This window comes from Helianthus annuus, chromosome 15 (genome assembly GCF_002127325.2).
Source record: "Helianthus annuus cultivar XRQ/B chromosome 15, HanXRQr2.0-SUNRISE, whole genome shotgun sequence".
Taxonomy (NCBI): Eukaryota; Viridiplantae; Streptophyta; class Magnoliopsida; order Asterales; family Asteraceae; genus Helianthus; species Helianthus annuus.
The window spans coordinates 146,668,126-146,688,472 of record NC_035447.2 but is presented as its reverse complement, the minus strand read 5'-3'; the positions used below and the strand labels follow the sequence as shown (position 1 = coordinate 146,688,472).

Genomic DNA, 20,347 nt, shown 5'->3' with positions numbered 1-20,347 from the left:
GCTAATTATAATTGTTCTGAAGTTAAACCTTTTAGTTATGTTCATTCTAAAATGAAATTCATCCCAATTGGTCGCGTGGAGTTTGTAGAATATAAACTGATAAGTTATGGAGATAATGCATCTCTATCATAGGGTACATGCTGAGATTATTGAATTTTGAGTAACAAACAAATGAAATAGCTTTAACATAGTTGATTATTATTATAAAAATAGTTTAACATTAAGAATTGATTGGAGTGTTAAGTGTATTATTTTGAACTTTTTGAACAAGTTTTAACTGCAAAGGAGTAAAAAGAATGATGGTTTTATTCGGTGTGTGTATTGTAGTTAACAGAAGAATGGGGAGATACCGTTGTTTTAGGCATTGAGCAAAGCAGCAGGGAAGGCTTTCAGCAACATGGTTATGGGCTATAACAATGTTGATGTCGATACAAGGTGTTGCTGTTTCAAACATACCTGTGAGTTTCGTTCTTCAGGTCAATATTAATGGCAAAACGACATTTTATTCTTTCATGTGCTAAAAACTTAGACTTTATTTGATGATGTTGATGTTGATGCAGAGGTGTTTTTACATTCAACTGGACTTAAAAATCAAGTGCATAAAAATGGTCATTGTGGAATGGATTTGATATTGCTTGGTGCTTATTTGGACAAAAAAAATCAACGTTTTTAAACAGGTAAATTTACAACCGCTTATTTATGATAGTGTCTGGTAACTTGAGTTCGTATTTACGATTAGATACTTTCTATTGAATTTACTCTATAGGTAATGTTGTAGTAAAAGGAGATTTAATTATAACTGAAAAACTAACATAAGGCTTTTGTTATAAAAGTGCAGCGAACCAGACCACATTGGTTAGTAGGGGTAATGAGTACCATAACAAAACAAGAAAAGGAATAGCAACAACATGCAATTAGGTACAGTTTTGGGGCTGCTAGTGGTGTCTAAACAACCATTATAAGCGATGGTTGCGGCTGCCAAAACAGTTCAGAAAGAGGAAGCCATGCTTAAACGATTCATGGTCGGTTTTCGGGTTGAATCATAGTTTACAAATTGTGAGTTCGTAAGGTATTTTTAGGGTATGTTAAAGGTTATTTCTATTCCATGTTTTGTATATAGAGTCTAATTTGATATGTAATAGAAAAAAATATGCAAGTTTATAAACATGGAAATGAAAACACCATGATCAATATTTCTCTTTTGTATGTGTTCGACTTCTTGACTTATTATTTAATAGTTTGTTTTGATTTGTCAAATTTTGAAATTTTATACTTTATCAGAATTTTGGTTATTTTCTTTTTATTAGTGATACTGATGCTTATGTCCACACCTTATATCCCAGTTAGACATAAAAAAAAATAGAAACTCAGTTTAAGAAATATAATTGTTCTGCTTTACTTAGAATGCTAGTGTGTTTAAAAACGTAAAAGATAAAAGATGATGCATGAACTAAAGCAAAGGTTCCTTAAAATCAGCTTTTCCTTTGCTGCTCGATATGCAATCATGGTATCTATACTTTGGCAGGGCATTCCAAGTGGTTTTAGGCGATCGACGGCATAATGGGCAATAAAATGACATTGCCTTTGCATACGTGTCTATATACAAGTATATGGCATGTTGTTCGGGTTATTTAGACACAAATGGTTAGAAAACATGAAGAAATGATTAATAATCCGATTTTTAGATACAAATGGTTAGAAAACATTTAGAAATGATTAATAATCGGATTTGTAGACAACATATTATCAATTACTTAGATTATTTCTATATCAAACCTGAACTAATAATTTTTTGAGAAAAATTAAAGCCTAAATTGTATATTAAATCTAATAAATGCAATCTAATAATTAAATCTTTTTAAATAAATGCAATCTAATAATTATGTGTATACTATATATAACAAATTATTAAAGCCTAAATTGTATATTAAATGTAAAGTTTTAATACATACAATACAGAGAAAACACGTCATACCAACTTCGTAGACTTGACAGGACTTACAGACTCGATAACAAAAGACCGTAACATACAATACAGAGACAAAACGTTATATCACCACAAGCAATTGTGGATCTTTGCTGATGGGTGCACTTCGGAATGTAGCAGATATGAATGAATATAATCCCAGTGTAGCTAATTACATATCTGCCACTTGGGTTATATTCATTCATATGAATGAATATAACCCTAGTGTAGCTCTTCGATTTTCCTTGAAATTTCAGAGCTCGCTAATTACATATCTGCCACTAGGGTTATAATCATTCATATACAATTGATTGTTCTGATCAATTACTTCCTTATGTGCACCGCACCATCTTCTAGGAGGTTGTCAAGTGTTCTCGCCTTCGTGCTTGGTTTTTTACGTATCTTTACATCCGCAGCGATTCTGTACAATAAAACACATTCAAATGACCAATATAAACACATTCAAATGACCAATATGAGGAACCCATATCATCGAATCAAACCAAAAATCAATATGAGGAACACATCAATCCGAAACTGATCCGATCAGTTCATTTGTATAAAATTTAATTCTGATTTAGTTCATCTTCTTAAACAATTCTCAAATGACCGATATAAACACATTCAAATGACCAATATGAGGAACACATATCATCGAATCAAACCAAAAATCAATATGACGAACACATCAATCCGAAACTGATCCGATCAGTTCATTTGTATAAAATTTAATTCTGATTTAGTTCATCTTTTTAAACAATTCTCAAACAACCAAAAATCAATTTTCACATTTCAAGTATCAATATTGATGTGTTTAAATAACTACACACTGATGCGCTTTATCAATTTCCATCATTTGTTTCTTCGCATTTGATTCAGAAATTAAAACCCACAAGTATCATAGTTTCAATAAATAACCTAGATCTGTACTCTAATTGTTTTTAGAGAAAAACACACAAGAATCAGCCAAATGATCACATGAGATCTGAAACTATAGAAATCAATGATACATTTTGAACAATATACTCAGTTGATACCCGAGACAAAAACCCACAAGAATCAAAACCAAAACACAGTTGATCTCATATGAGGAACCGAAAACACATTCAAAACCTCTGTTTTGCTACCCGAGACAAAAACCCACAAGAATCAAACAAAACCTCTGTTTTGATACCCGAGACAAAAACCCACAAGAATCAAACAATATTTTCATACAAAACCTGAAACAAACCTTCATAATAACCAAAACCCAAACCTCTGTTTTGATACCCGAGACAAAAACCCACAAGAATCAAACAATATTTTCACACAAAACCTGATACATTCTAGCATATCAAAAACATAGTGTCGATCATGTTTTAGGTATGTGATTTTACCTTGGATTGTTATAGAAGATGAAGATGATGAAGATGAAGATGAAGCTGATGATCGGTGGAGATTACAGAAGAGGAAGATGATTCTGATGAAGACGATTTCGATGAAGATGAAGATGATTCAGATGAAGATGAAGATGATCCGATGAAGATGAAGATGATTGAAGATGAAGATGAAGATCTGTGTTTTGGGACTTGAGAGAAGATGAAAATGATTTTATTGAGAAGTGTGATTGTTCTAGTCATACATATATGTTTATCATTAAGATTTGAGGGTATAAAAGACATTTCACAATTGTCAAACAGTCAAACAGGGTGATGTTTCTCGCATACCACAGAGACGCAAATTGCGTTTTTCTCTAATTTTTTTTGAAACATAGTAATGAAATTTTTATGTCCTAACACATACTGTCTTAATATTTGTTTTCGATCGTTATTAAACATACCCGTGTGTTCACCATTGCGTCACAACTAACAATGTGTCAAAAAATTAGTTCATGTTTTCATTTTAGACAACATATTAGACAACATATTAGTTCATGTTTTCATTTTAGACAACATATTACCAAGTACTTAGCTTATTTGTATATCAACCATGTACACTAACACATAATTTCATTAACATTGTTTTATAAAGATATGTAACTAAATGCAAAGAATTTAAATCATATATTATAATCTGTTTTTTAGTATTTGTTTTCGATCGTTATTAAACATACCCGTGTGTTCACACGGGTCTTACAACTAGTAAGCATAATTGCATAATTAATTGCAAAATGTAAAAAAAAATTATGATTTTACACTAGTGGAGTAATTATGCAATTTTTGTAGATTAATTATAATTAATCTACTCTACTAGTATAAAATCACGATTTTTTTTAGATTTTGATATTAAAATACGTGCTTAAAATCACGATTTTTTAAACCAATTTTTATGTTAAAACTCATTTGTATCTGAACCTAACTCTATAAAAGTAAGGGTTTAATTGTTTCTATTTGTTAACATGAGCCTAACTCAAAATGTTTGTGATCATTTCCACATTTAAACCATTTTTTAAACTTGATTTTAGTTTGAAATATACTTAAAGCATATGTCATCGTTGACCTATTTTCATAAAGCATTCAACAAGTTTAATACAACTTTTGACTTATTATATATAAAAAAATGTTGTTCTTAATTTAATTTATTAAACATTTTGGTTTTATAAAATTGTTCAAACATATTTTCAAAACTTTTCGTTTTTATTCACATTTTTAGAAAACCTTAATTTTTTCTAAATAAAATTTCCATCATCTTAGCTTTGCCTATATTGAGCGTTTGAGAAAAATGTTCAGTAGTAGGATAATCGATGTACGGTAAGAATGCAACACTCATCATGTATTGCATACGAGTGTTAGGCAGCTCATTGACATGAAAAAAAATTAAATGGAATCAACCAATTAAAAAGGAAACAACTTTTTGCGAAAAAAACTAAAACGATGGGACAAATGTAATTTTGAACTGAGGGCGAAATCATAATTTTTATTCAGGGATAAAATCGTAAATTAAATGGATCAATGGGGGAGTGTCAGGCAGCTGCCGGCATGACTGTAATTTTACACTGGGGAAAATTGTAATTTAACCAGGAAAACAAACAAAAACGACGGAGAAAAATGTAAATTTAATTTGAGGGCAAAATCGTAACGTGGCTATGAGGAAAAAAAACTAAAGACAAAACTGTAAATTTAAACGGGGCAAAATCGTAATTTTGAATCGCGGGCAAAATTGAAATTTTTAGCTGGAAGCAAAAGCGTAAATTTATTTTTAATTCGGGGTAGAAACATAATTTTGAACTGATGGCAAAATCGTAATTATAAAGGGAAAAAACCAATGGCAAAACTATAAATTTAAACGGGGCAAAGTCGTAATTTTAAGCGAAGGGAAAAATTGAAATTTTTAGCTGGGAGCAAAAGCGTAATTTTATTTTTAAGTGGGGACAAAAACATAATTTTACACTGATGGCAAAATCGTAATTTTAAAGCGGGATAAAATCATAAATTTGTTGGCCAATAGAGGAGTGTCAGGAAGCTACCTGACACTATTACCTCCACCGCCCATTTCACCCAATAGGTGAAAACAACTATTGCCGCCAATTGGGCGTTGCGGGGCGATGGCCGAATAATTCTCAATCAATTAAAAAAATAATATAATTTTGCTAGAAAAAAACTAAAACGATGACAAGACCGTATTTTTCGGCTCAGGGCAAAACTGTAATTTTTCAGGACTAATGAGCAAGTGTTAGGCAGCTCCTTGACACAGAAAAAAATTAAACCGAGTCAACCAATTAAAAAAACTTTTATACTTTTGCAAAAAAAACTAAAACGATGGGAAAAAACGTAATTTTGAACGGAGGGCGAAATCATAATTTTTTTCAGGGATAAAATCGTAAATTAAATGGACCTATGAGGGAGTGTCAGGCAGCTGCCGACATGACTGTAATTTTACACTGTGGGCAAAATTGTAATTTAACCAGGAAAACAACTTGGCAAAAATGTAAATTTAATTTGAGGGCAAAATCGTAACTTGGCTGTGAGAAAAAAAAACTAATGGCAAAACTATAAATTTAAACGGGGCAAAATCGTAATTTTGAACCGATGACAAAATTGAAATATTTAGCTGGGAGCAAAAGCTTAAGTTTATTTCTAAGTCGGGGTAAAAACATAACTTTGAACTAATGACAAAATCCTAATTATAATGGGAAAAAAAACTAATGGCAAAACTGTAAATTTAAAAGGGTCAAAGTCGTAATTTTGAACACAGGGCAAAATTGAAATTTTTATCTGGAAGCAAAAGCGTAAATATATTTTTAAGTGGGGGAAAAAGCATAATTTTGAGCTGATGGCAAAATCGTAGGTTTAAAACGGGATAAAATCATAAATTTGTTGGGCCAATAGAAGAGTGCCAGGCAGGTGCCTCACACTATTCTCCCCACCGCCCATTTCACCCAATAGGTGAAAGGCACTATTCCCGCACATCGAATTTGTATACGTTGAATAATTTGTTAAACTAACCTTTATCTCCGTTCCAACTTCTAAAATAATTGATGAGCGATTCGACCACCACATCAAGATTATTCTTCCTTTTACCACGATTCACAGGTTGATAAGTATGTTGATCGTAATTCTTCAGGTTGTAACTTATTTGTCAAAAATTTTTTTTTTGTCATTTTCACACAGTTTTATGGACGCTTAAAAAATCTGGAGGATTGATTGTGAGCAAATGATCTTTCGTAAATAATTTTGTCACATGTTTTTATATTTATTATAATCACCCGTAACCGTTATATTTTGGACGTCTTCTATATTTATATAACCTTAAATTAAAAGATCGGTGAACACCTTTCTCATTTTGACAAAATTTATCCCAACTTTTCTAAATTGACAAAAATGACCCTCCTACTTTTTAACTTTTCATAAAAGACCTTTATACTTTCTAACTTCTTATTTACCCTCAAACTTTTGATACGTAAACCATTCTACCCCCAACTTTGCTATAATATCAAAGGTAACCCTCTAACTTTGTAGATATTACTTTGACCCCATCAAGTTTCGAACTTACCCTAAAACTAATTTCTACGTTTTTATTTTTATAGACGTATCGATATAAATTCGAGTTCGTCTATTCTTTAACGTAATTTTTGTTAGAAAACGAGTCAGGTCAATTATAAAATGTTTTCTATGTTTGTTTTGAGTTGGACTACGTTTTCATGTCAATTTTATTTGAAAACACATCGGTCAAATTTAGAACATTTTGATTTGACGGTATAAATTTGAGTTACCATACGTTTTGACGTAAATTTAGTTCGGAAACGAGTTTAATCGATTGTAGCCTATACATTATCATTTCGCGTACAACGCCGCCGCAACGCGCGACAGGTAAAAAAAACTAGTTTAGACCGAAAACTTTTGCTCTATAAATTAGCACGAGAGTAATGGTTGAAGAAAGACCTTTAATATGGCAGCAACATAAGTTATATCAATGAGGTCACTGGTCTAAATCTCTTTCGTTTATCGATGCTAATGTATCATGTACTTCACATATTCTAACCTAACCTATTGGTTTAAGATATCTACATTGTAATAAAGATATTACTTAAATAATGGATGATGCTAAAATTAAAATTATTAATATATGTGTGTATGTGGGTGATGAATAGATGTACCAACATGCATAGAAAATATGGTAGTTTTAGTTAGCCTAAACGTTGCATCATTTCTGGTACACTCTTTCTTAACAGAAACCAACTCCCATGATATCCCCCTATTTATCTAACTCACCATCCAATACCTCCCCTCTGACCCTCTTCTTAATCCAACCCTAAATCACACACTTTTCTCCCCAACATCCACCTACCACCACGCTGATCCTCCGTCGTCACCTATGAGCAGCCGTGGTCACTGGAGGCCGTCCGAGGACCAAAAACTCCGCCAACTAGTCCAGCAGTACGGACCTCATAACTGGAACGCCATAGCCGAGAAGCTCCAAGGAAGATCAGGTCGAGTTCCGTCTGTAACTTTTGAGAAACACAACTTATTTGGTTCATATATGAAACTATTATCAGGCTGGAACGCTATCTTATGAAAGGCTCCATGGGTGATTAGGGCTTGCTTTTTAGTATATATAGGGTGCGGGTTCAACCAACCCATGATATTTAACTTACAAAATATCAATTTACACATGTTGGATTTGATAAACAAAGTATATAACAAATAAAAGTATCAAACTCGATTAAGTACTTGAGTTATTCTTTCTAAATGATGTTTTACGTCTTCCTCGTCATCATCGTTACCTCAAAAATCTCATTGAAGCTTTTAGTTGCAACGAAAAGTTTTATTACTTATGACTTGATCTGACCCGAACTGAAATTCGGACCTTATGGTAGAACAAAAACCGACCCTGCTGTCCGATACAGATCAGATCTCGATTTGTTACTTAAGTTTCAGATCATTCTTTCTATTTGTTGTCCATTATAATTTTATAAACCTACAACTTATATGAATTTAGCTTTTGTTTTTTAGGTTTGAGGTTATTGAATTGTGGTAATGATATTAACTAGCTTGTTTTTGTGCAGGCAAAAGTTGCAGGTTAAGATGGTTCAACCAACTGGATCCAAAGATCAACCGAAGTCCATTCACCGAGGAGGAAGAGGAACGACTTCTAGCGTACCATCATGAATTCGGGAACCGATGGGCTAACATTGCGAAGCTTTTCCCAGGTAGAACCGATAACGCGGTTAAGAACCATTGGCATGTGATCATGGCTCGAAGAGTCCGTGAAAAGTCCAACAGGATGCACCAAAGATATCAGTACCCAATTCCTTATGAGTTTTCAAGAAACATAGCATCGTATCTACAACCATCCAAAAATTCAGTTCACGAGTCCAAGATTGATAAAGGTATAAAATGGATGCATGGGATAATACAAGTGTTGTGTTTTTATCTTAAACCAGTTTTAACTAAAAGGAGAACAAGTCAAATAGTTTGAAATCGGCACAAATATAACTTGAACGCGTACAACTTTCTAAATCGTCTTGCAGTGGCGGAGCTTGACTAAAAGTTTCGTGTGTGTGTGGTGTGTGTGTGTGTGGGGGGGGGGGGGCGATCCTATATAATTTAAAATTTTCGAAAGAAAAATCAGAAATTTTACACTTAATTCTAACCGAAACATTTTGGGGGAGGGTGCAAGTTGGTAATAAATAAATTCAAAAATAACATATTTATAAATAATAAAACTTTCTATTTTAATATCATTAATTTTATTTATTATGGATATTTTTTTGATTAATTGGAATCCTGCGCATTTCCTACTAATCGTTAAAATGAAAACGAATTCCGTCGGAAATTTCCGACACTTTACTTACGCATACCATTCCTACAAATTTTCGACAAATGGTTAAAACGAAAACGAATTCCATCGGAAATATGTGGGAAATTTCCGACATGTTTCCTACGCATAACAATTTGTGGCTTTTCTGTCGCTTTTTTGTCACAAAACTAAGATCATTTCTTGTTCGTCGGAATTTCGTGGGAAAAGTGTCTGCATTTTCGTTTGTAGGAAATGCGTAGAAAATTTTGATAGAAATAGTAGCAGTTTTCTAGTAGTGGTATTTGAACTTAACATGTTTCGAAACTTTTAAGTAAAGTTACACTTGTTGACATGCACATCTTGCTAGTTGCCACCATTACATGATAATATATTGAGTATTATCAAAATGCGTTCATTAGGTATGTCAGTAGTGTTGTTAGGGTTTCCTTCAAAGTTGATATTCATGTTATTTCATAAAAGAAAATTCGGTCTATTTAAAGGCCCAATCTTTTTATGAGAGAATATGTTATGGTTGTTGGTAATATCAATCTTTGAGATGATGCTCAATTCTTTTTATGTGTTAATGCTCAGTTACTAATTATCTTTTTTGTGGTTTAGATGAAGGGAATCGATGTTTTGAGTTCTACAACTTCCTCCCCATAAAAACGGACTCTAACGTGAGTGAAGTAATCAACCATCAAAGAAAAGACGACGTTGAGGTGGAGCAAGAAACAACGCAACAAGGGAGAGACGACGATACTGTGCCATTCATAGATTTCTTTTCGGTCAACTAAGAGGTTCCCCAAAACACTAGAAACATTTAAGATGATTAACCAATAACCACTACTTTCATAACTTGTAATTTACATAACACTATACTTTACATTCAATATTCACGAAATATGTAGAATAACAATACTTATATGTGGCTGAAACAAATGGCTTCTCTCTGGTCTCCTTGGCGATTTTGGCGACTTCACTAAAACCCTAGCTTGTTCTTGATTTCTTCCTTAATTTCAATCGATTTGGGTTAGGTATTGGGGTGTTGTCGTTCCTTCTGAGTAGGGTTCTAGACTTCAATCCTGGTTTCTAATCTTTTGAAGTTGTTATTAGGGTTTTTTTTCGTTTCTTTTCTACTAGGGTTTCACGTCGCTTGTTTTTGCCGTCGGATTTTTTTCTTGTGTGTTATTTGTAGTGCATGTTCTTTCGTCTGGTTACTGTCTACAATTGTCTGCATGGAGAATAGTCGAGATAAGAGTTTGGAGGAATTAGGGTTTCGGTCTTTTTCGGAAAGAATGCATGAGGATGTCTTTATTACGTCAAAAGGATCGATGAACGTCCAGGATATGTTTAACAAGCCGGTGCGGATTGATGGGAATCCATTGATACCGCGTAGAGGTGTTATGCCGAAAGATCCCAGGGTTATCAATGTGATTGACGAGTTGCAGAAGATCACCGTCCCAGTGCAGCCGGTGGTGACCGGTTCTAATTGTCAGGACAATCAACATGGGAGGTCGTCTGATCCGGGTTCAACTGCTGACTCGGTAGAGAATATATTTGCGGATAAACATCAGGAGGAGCAGGTATCTTACGCGCAAAAGGTAAAAACGAATGCCAAACCTGTGCGTGAAGTGAATTTCCGGAAAATGCATACGATGGAGTCTCATCAAGAAGCTGATATCGTGATTCCGAAGGAAGTGGTCAAAACGGTTCGGGACAGGTTTGATAATGTTTTATTTGGCTATTTTCTGGGCAATAGATTGCCATTCCCGGTTGTTGAATATTATGTCAAGAATGTATGGTCGAAATTTGGGTTTACTAAAATCATGATGAATGCGGAGGGCTTTTTCTTTTTCAAGTTCGATTCTAAGGAAGGAATGCATAAAGTTCTGGAGGGTGGGCCGTGGATAATACGTAAGGTTCCTTTGTTTCTTAACATCTGGTCTCCTTCGGTAAGCTTGAAAAAGGAGGGAATAAAATCGGTGCCTATTTGGGTTAAGTTTCACAATGTTCCCATATCCATTTACACAGATGATGGGTTAAGTTTATTGGCTTCAAAGATTGGGTGTCCAAAGAGATTGGATAGTTATACCGCAGATATGTGTGTGGAAAGCTGGGGTAGAAGCAGTTTTGCTAGAGCCTTGATTGAAGTTAGTGCGGATGAAGATCTTCGGGATCATATAGTGGTGGCTATTCCGAATCTTGATGATGATGGTTTTATCATGGAGAAGGTAACGGTGGAGTATGAATGGAAGCCGCATCGTTGTGCTACATGCTGCATTTTTGGTCATAATGACCAACATTGTCCCAAGAAGGTTAATGTTACTCCGAAACAAGTTGTTGTGGATGAGGAGGGGTTTATATCGGACAAGAGGAAGGTGGCTAAGTTTGGAATGGGAAATAAGAAACAGAAGCAGAAATTTATTTACAGGCCAAAGATTACTAAGTCGGGTGCAAGCACGTCGGGAACAAAGAAGGATAACAATTCGGGTTCTGGCCCTATTAAAACAGCAAACGCTTTTGAGGCTTTAGCAGATGCGGATAACAAAGAGGACGAGCGCGTAAGTGAGAACAAGAATGAGCCGTTTGATAAGTCAAAGCGGATTTCAAAAGGAGATAGTGAGATGTTGGAGGTTACACCAACGGAAATGGCTGATTTCATGGCAAATGAGACGCACCAAAACAGTTCTGAGGGGGCAAGCACTCCCGGTATGCATGGTTTAAATGGGTAGTTTCATGTCTTGGAATATAAGGGGGTTGAACCGTCCCCTAAAACAAAGTGAGGTTCGTGAGATTGTGGCTGAAAATAAGTTAGATTTGTGTGCTATTCTGGAATCGCATGTGGAGGTTAGCAAGCTGGCTAAAGTTTGTAAGTTTGTTTTTCGGAATTGGAATTGGACTTCAAACGGTAGTGCTTGTAGTCGTGGTACGAGGATTATTTTGGGGTGGAACGCTGATAATATAGATGTTATGATTCTTGCCCAAACCGATCAGATTATGCACACTCAAGTGATGTTTAAAGCGACCAAAAAAGTTGTGTTTTGTTCATTTGTTTATGCTGAAAATAAATACCAGGATCGTAGAATTCTGTGGGAGGATATCTGTAAACATAAGGCATTGTGTCATGACAAGCCGTGGGTAGTCATGGGGGATTTCAACTCGGTGCTGAATTTTGATGATGCGCTATATGGTCCATCGAAACAAACTATTGGAATGCGGGAGTTTAATGAATGCGTTCAACAGGCTGAACTGATGGACATTAATGCTCATGGTTTGCAGTATACGTGGAACCAAAAACCAAAGAGTGGAGTGGGTCTTTTGAAGAAAATAGATCGTATAATGGGCAATGTTATTTTCTTGGATCAGTTTCCGTCTGCTTATGCGATGTTCCACCCTTTTAGAGTCTCGGATCACACGCCTTGTATTCTGAAAGGGCTGGGATCCAATGTGCATCGGCCAAGACCATTCAAGTTCCCGAATTTTATTGCGTCAAAACCGGAATTTAAGGAAGCTGTTCAGATGGAATGGATGAATACAATTGACGGGATTGCTATGCTATCGGTCGTCAAGAAGCTGAGAAATTTAAAGCCAAAGCTGAGAAAAATCTTATTTAACCAAGGTAACCTGCATGATAAGGTTAATGATTTGCGTAAAAAATTAGATGATTTGCAGATCCAGATGGACCGTGATCCACTAGATGGTCGGCTGCGCCAAGTGGAAGCCCAATGTTTGAAAGATTTCCAACAAGCTGCATATGACGAAGAATGCTTTCTTAAGCAGAAGTCTAAGGTAGATTGGTTGTGTGCGGGGGATTCTAATACAAAATTCTTTCATAACATCGTCAAGTCCAAAAATGCTAGAGTGAAAATTCATAGCGTAGTGGATTCTATGGGGACGAGGCACGAAGGTGAGGGTGTAGCCGAGGCTATGGTGTTACACTACGCGAATTTTTTAGGGGTGAAAGCTCATGTGGGTACGGTGTACATGGATAATCTGTTCTCTAATGTTTTGAGTAATGAGGCTGCCGAGTACATGGTTCGGCCGGTCACCCGTGAGGAGGTTAAAACCGCCATGTTTAGTATTGGAGGGGATAAAGCGCCAGGGCCTGATGGGTATACTTCGGTCTTCTTTAAGCAAGCTTGGGAGATAGTGGGAAATGAAGTAACTGATGCGGTGCTTCAATTCTTTGAAAATGGTAAACTTTTGAAACAAATTAATCACACTATTCTAGCTTTAATCCCGAAAAAAGACGTTCCGGATTCGGTTTTGGACTATCGGCCGATATCTTGTTGCAACGTTCTATATAAATGCATCAGTAAGGTTATAACCAACCGGTTGAAAGGAAGCTTGGAAAATCTAGTCAGCATAAATCAATCAGCGTTTGTGCCGGGCCGGAAAATCTCGGATAATATTCTCCTTACTCAGGAACTGATGCACAATTACCACCTTAACAGGGGCCCGGCTAGGTGCGCTTTCAAAATCGATATTCAAAAAGCGTATGACACAGTCAGTTGGGAATTTTTGGAGGATATTCTGGTTCGGTTTGGTTTTCATAGCCGCATGGTGAAATGGATTATGACTTGTGTGTCCACTGTTTCTTATTCGCTGTGTATTAATGGTGAGTTACATGGTTATTTCAGAGGCCAACGGGGGTTAAGACAAGGGGATCCAATGTCCCCTTATTTATTCACTTTGGTAATGGAGATTTTATCGTTACTACTTAGACGAGCAGCCACCATGCCCTTTAATTATCATGCTCATTGTGTTAAGGAGAAGATAATTAACATTTCTTTTGCGGATGATCTCTTCATATTTGTTCATGGGGATGTGGTTTCGGTTAAAAAGATAAAGGAGGCGTTGGAGATGTTTACTAACATTTCTGGTCTAGTTCCTAGTCCAGCGAAAAGCACGGTGTTTTTCTGCAATGTTCCTCAGGAGATCAAACAGGAGATTCTCAATATTATGCCATTTCAAGAGGGTGTTCTTCCGGTACGGTATTTGGGGGTTCCTCTTATATCATCGAGGCTTCTTTACAAAGATTGCAGAATTCTGGTTGATCGTATGGAGAAAAGGATTGTTAATTGGGCTACTAGATCTTTGTCATTTGCGGGCCGATTACAACTTATAAACTCAGTGCTGTCTTCTATGCATATCTATTGGGCGTCGGTTTTCATTATTCCGGCTCGTGTTATTAGCGAGTTAGAAAAAAGGATGCGGAGGTTCTTATGGAATGCAGGATCAGAAGGTAGGATTCGGGCTAAAGTTGCGTGGAAGTATGTTTGCTTGCCGAAAAAGGAAGGGGGTTTGGGTATTCGAAGTATTACTGATGTAAACAAATCGCTTATGGCAAACCACATTTGGAGCATTATTACAAAACGGGATTCGATATGGGTGAGATGGATACATGATTACAAGCTTAAAGGTCGGAGTTTCTGGGAAGTTCCATGCAGAGGGAGTATGAGTTGGGGGTGGCGAAAGATTTTGTCCATCCGTCACATCATTCGGCCTCATGTTTGGTCTACTGTTCGGAGTGGGGCTCAAACTAATATATGGAGTGACATGTGGTGTTCGCAAAGTCCCTTGAGCTCGTTGATCACGCCAAGGGCAATCGCTAATGCTGGGTTTTCCTTAGGTACTACGGTTGCAGATATGGTTGATCACAATGGTAACTGGAGATGGCCTCAGGCTTGGCTAGATCTATTTCCGGTGTTAATTACAATTTCGGCTCCTCAGCTGGTGCCGAATACTATGGATAGATTGGTTTGGAAAAGCTTGGAGGGAAAGCCGGGTGATTTTCACTCGTCAGTGGTTTGGGATACAATTCGGAACCGAGAGAATGAGGTGGTATGGGCTGATATGGTTTGGTACTCTCAATGCATTCCGCGACATTCTTTTCACTTATGGTTGGAATTTAGAAACAAACTAAAAACGCAGGATAGGTTGGCAGTATGGGAAGCGGGTAGTCACACCAACTGGAATCTGATGTGCTGTCCGTTGTGTTACTTTGATCGTGATAGTCGGGATCATTTATTTTTCAGGTGTGCTTTTGCAACCCAAGTCTGGAACGAGGTGAAAAAGTTGGTTAGTATGGGTAATGTTGACGATTCATGGTCCTCGGTTGTTACTTGGGTGGAACAACATGCTAAATCCAAGAACGTAGACCACATTGTGTGCAAGTTATTGATAGCGGCGTCTTCATATTATATATGGCAAGAGAGAAACAACAGGCTTTTCAAGAGTATCAAGAGGACGGCAAATCAAGTGGCTGAGGTGATTAAGAATACAGTTCGGTTGCGGCTCATGGGCTTCAGATTCCGGACGCTGGCTACGAAGGAGAGAATTCGTAGAACATGGAAGATCGAAGATACAGATATGGATCCGGGCTAGAACCTTAATTTGATGTTTTTTGTTTCCTAGTTGGTTGTTTGCTGGTCGAGTTTTTGTGCTTGGTTGTTTTATTTACATGGCTGTAATAGTTGTTTGTCCTAGACTTGGGTTGTCAAGTCTAGTAGGTGTGTTGCTTTGACACACCCTTGTTCAGATTTGTTTATTAATAAAATTCATCGGGGTAACCCTTTACCAAAAAAAACAATACTTATATGTGATGTTAGGGTTGTTAGTTCATGTCTTTCGATAGCATGATTGTATTTGTTTGGTGAAGAAGCCAAACACATGTGAAGAATGCATCGTTTGACTCAAGGGCGAACCCAGAAGGGTTTGGGGTCCGTGGACATATTTTTTTTTTAGTAGAGGTTTCAATGTTATCCGTAGAGTATGTGAAGCAGATGTAAAAAGTTATATCTAATTGGTTTCGCCACTTTATACAAACCAAAAGATTATTACTTGTAACATATGATTACATACATGTATTTGCATCATGACTATAACTTCTTCATGATTATATGCTCCTCTACAATCTTCATAGAATTTGTAATGTGATGATATAGTCCCGTAAAGTTACAAGCATGCCCTCAGATTTACTCCGGTAATTTCACTACAAGAAAACGAGGCTAATCATCCAGATCATCGCCGCTCTTGGTAATAGCGGCGACATATCGTCGCTATTGTAACACCACTATTGTAACGCTGCTATTGATGGGACGCTATTGATCACATGTCGCTGCTATTGGTCCATGCCGTCGCTATTGGTGGTTGACCTTTAGCAGCGACACTTCGTCGCTAATAAGATGTCGTTAATGACATAAACTAACATTAATTTGAAGTTTCTAGTAGGTGGTGACGGTGGAGACGAGGTGGTGGCCGGAAAAGTGACGGTGGTGATCGGAAAAAGTGATGGTGGTGGTCCGATTTATCTAGCATACACACATACAAACACCAAAATTAAAGAGGATAACATATATAACATAAATTATAGAAGAAATTTAACAAAATCTAACAAAAAAAAAACCTTTTAATCGATTTGGAGCGTTCACGGCCATCGCCAAGGAGAAGGAGGTGAAAGATTTGGGGGAAAGGTGAGAAAGGAGGGAAGAAACCCGCCTTTAGACTTCTGCTGTGTTTTAGGGTTTTAGGGGCGACACATGTTGCCGTTATTGACCCGTCATGTCGCCGCTATTGCTTTAAATAAACCCCAGTCGTTCGATCATGATAAGGAATGAATGGCTAGGGTTTATTGTGGGACACTGGGTTCCGGATCGACCAATAGCGGCGACATATGAAGTGTCGCCGCTATTGCCCCATATTCTTGTAGTGCTACCATAACGAAGATGATCACGCTGGTAACCTCATATTTGTGGAATTTGGTAATCTTATTTTTGTGTTGAATGTATTAACATATTGAGTAAATTACGATTTTGGCCCCTGTGGTTATATCACTTTTACCTTTTTAGCCCAATTTTTTTTAACATCTGAGCCCCCAACGTCTTTTTTTCTAACCCTTTCGGCCCCTAACACTAACCTCATCCATTAAATGTTAGGAGCCAAATATTGGCTTTTGACTTTATATGGAGACATTCTCTCCATAATATTCTCTCCATTCTTAATCCCTGTTTCCTCTCCCTAATTCTAGCCATAATAGTTGATTTCTTTTTTTCCTTTTTTGTCCTTTGTATTCTATATAAACAGAGTCATACTCTCTGTTCTTGTATTAAGAAAATAAAAACTTAATAAAAGGGATACCTTTGAATTTTTTAATGGTATCAAAGCAGTGATCCTACTGCTCGAATAAAGGCACATGACGAGTAGATTTAATAATGATGAGGATGATTGGGTTATGGATTCGGGAGCCACCGAACACACAACTTATCTAAACAATATTTTTGAAAACAAAAGAAAGGATCCTCATGAAATGCATGTGCTTATTCCTAATGGTGATGCGATCCCGGTTGAAGGAAAGGGTGACTATACTTTACCGGGAGGCACCAAAATAAAGGGAATCTTGCACGTTCCAAAGTTTACTTGCAATCTTCTTTCTGTCAGTCGCTTGACTAAAAATCTTCAATGTTCTGTGACTTTCTTTCCTGATTTTTTGTGTGATGCAAGGTCTCCGTCCGAGGAACTTGATTGGTGCGGGTAAGTGTAAAGGAGGTATATACCGAATGGGGATGTTTGGGAAAGAGAAAAAGGCTATGGTTGTTACTGTTGAAAGATGGCATAAAAGGTTGGGACATACATCTCAAGAGAAACTTGCTAAGACTGATTTTCTCAAAGGTATTTCTTTTAATCTTAGAAATAATGTTTGTGATTCTTGTTCTAAGGCTAAACATACGAGATCGCCTTTTCCATTAAGTGAAATTAAAACTAAACGATGTTTTGAGTTATTCCATTGCGATGTGTGGGGCAAATATCGCATTCCTTCATTTTCTGGAGCAAATTATTTTTTGACCATTGTTGATGATTTTAGTAGAAGTGTTTGGGTTTTTCTTATTAAATATAAAACTGATGCTAGTGCTTGTTTGGTCAATTTTTGCAAGATGATTGAAAGCCAATTTAACAAAAACATCAAGAGAATAAGGTGTGATAATGGCGGGGAGTTCACATCAAACCTTATGTTGAATTTTTACTCTAAACAAGGAATTTTGTTAGAAACCACGTGTCCACATACGCCTCAACAAAATGGAGTTGTTGAGCGTAAGCATAGACATTTGCTTTATTCAATCCGTGTAATAAATGAGTTTTTAAAGATATATTGTTTTATTATTTAGTATATAAATCAGATTTTTTTTACTACATTAGTATTTTTATTATTTATCAAATATATCGATTACTTAAAATTTATATATACTAGTTTTTTACCCGTCGAGCGCTGTGGCGGCACCGTACGTGGAATGATAATGTATAGACTACAATCGATCAAACTCATTTCCGAACTAAATATAAGTCAAAACGTATGATAACTCAAATTTATACTGCCAAATCAAAATGTTCTAAATTTGACCCAATGTGTGTTTCAAATAAATTTTACATGAAAACGTAGTCCAACTCAAAATGAACAGAGAATACATTTTATAATTGACCCGACTCATTTTCTAACGAATTACGTTAAAGCGTAGACGAACTCGAATTACCGACATGTCAATAAAAATAAAAATGTAGAAATTAGTTTTAAAGTTCAAAAATTTAGACACTTGATGGGGTTAAAATGACATTTACAAGGTTAGAGGGTTACCTTTGATATTATAGCAATGTTTGGGGGTAGAATGGTTTACATATCAAAAGTTTGACGGTAAATAAGAAGTTAGAAAGTATAAGGGTCCTTTATGAAAAGTTAGAAAGTAAGAGGGTCATTTTGGTCAAGCTAGAAAGTTAGTTTTTATCAAGTTAGAAATTTAAAGGGTGACTTTTGTCAATTTAGAAAATTTGGGGTGAATTTTGTCAAATCAGAAAGGTGGTCACCGACCTTTTAATTTAAGGTTATATAAATAAGACTTTATCCAAAATTATATTTTTAATATACTGTTAATCCAAAATTATATTTATTCAACTCGTATAATACACATAGGTAGTGTTTGGTACGAGGTAATGAAAGAGGGAATGGAATACTACATTCATGGGTAATAAAAATAAGCATGTTTGGTTGCACAATGGAATGAAATCAATCATTCCACATGGAATGAAAATCTCTCTAAACACCTCCAAATGATTCCTCCCCTTACCCCAGTTTTTTTTCATTCCTTTCCGTGTCTCTTTTTTCTTTCTCCATTTTACCCTCCCATTCTCAGCTATTTTCACTACTCTTCTTCTTTGATCAGTGATGATTTCATATAACCACATGTCCCTGTAAAATTTTGAATTATAGGCCCTACTACTCTCATCACTCCAATAACCGTCTGTACCACCGTCACCACGATTGAACCTGTCACGCTGCGACGACAGACACCGCGACCACCACAATGCTCCAACATTAATCAAAGAGCTCGTTCTCTCACACACTCTCCGGTCGAATTAGTCGGTGCGAACTTCCGACAGATGAGCAGTGGGATCGTATCGACGGGATTCAAAATCAGTTTCAGCCGTTGGTAATCATTGTTTTAGGTCGTGATGGCTTTCAGGTTTTTCTGTTCGTTGAGTTTTCCGAGCATCAGGTGGATTTAACTATTCCATCTCCGTTTTTTATGAAGATAACTAACTGGCTACCGGCGTTAGTTGCAAGTTGGAGAAACGTCTCTGTTTTATTATTGATGTACGATTCAATTAAGTTTTTATGGTTTTTGTCCATTTTAATCTTGTCAAGAACTGAAGTGTATGTTGTTAATGGAGTTTATCGAACTGTTCAATTTTCTTTTGTGTTTAATTTCCATCCAAATATTTATCGGGAACATACCTCATTAATTTATCATTTCTTCTTTTACCAGTAATGTCTGCTTGATCAACATTTTCATTCTAATTTTTCATTAATTTAAGAACAATGTTTTTTTTCTTGTACAAGTGATTATTATTTCGTTTAGCAGCTTGGATTGATTTAGAAGAAGATGATGAACTTGGAAGTCGATCTGGTACTTCAGACCATACTAATGTTAACACAACCAGTGTTGGGTATTTTTGTCAACACGTATTTTACCGTCTACCAAACATTACAAAGTAATGATTCATTCTATTTTCATATGGGTAACCAAACAGGACAATGGAATGGTAATAATCCATTTCATTCACTTGTCCATTCCTTTCCTTCGTCTATTCCATTCATTCGTGTATTCCATTACC

General features: G+C 36.1%; 1 protein-coding gene across 1 annotated transcript; it reads left to right on the top strand.

Moving 5' to 3' along the window:
• Nucleotides 1-7,631: 7,631 nt before the first annotated feature.
• On the top strand, nucleotides 7,632-10,106 carry LOC110910586 (transcription factor MYB52). Its single transcript, XM_022155212.2, has 3 exons — nucleotides 7,632-7,874; nucleotides 8,451-8,774; nucleotides 9,803-10,106. The coding sequence occupies exons 1-3, from the start codon at nucleotides 7,760-7,762 to the stop codon at nucleotides 9,976-9,978; spliced, it is 615 nt and encodes a 204-aa protein (XP_022010904.1). The 5' UTR covers nucleotides 7,632-7,759; the 3' UTR covers nucleotides 9,979-10,106.
• The last annotated feature ends 10,241 nt before the right edge of the window (nucleotides 10,107-20,347 follow it).

Excerpts from the sequence above, each read along its gene's own strand:
- LOC110910586 (XM_022155212.2), top strand. The coding sequence starts at position 7,760 with ATGAGCAGCCGTGGTCACTGGAGGCCGTCCGAGGACCAAAAACTCCGC. Across the intron at positions 7,875-8,450 it reads GAAGCTCCAAGGAAGATCAG|GCAAAAGTTGCAGGTTAAGA; the intron begins GTCGAGTTCCGT and ends GTTTTTGTGCAG. Across the intron at positions 8,775-9,802 it reads CGAGTCCAAGATTGATAAAG|ATGAAGGGAATCGATGTTTT; the intron begins GTATAAAATGGA and ends TTTGTGGTTTAG.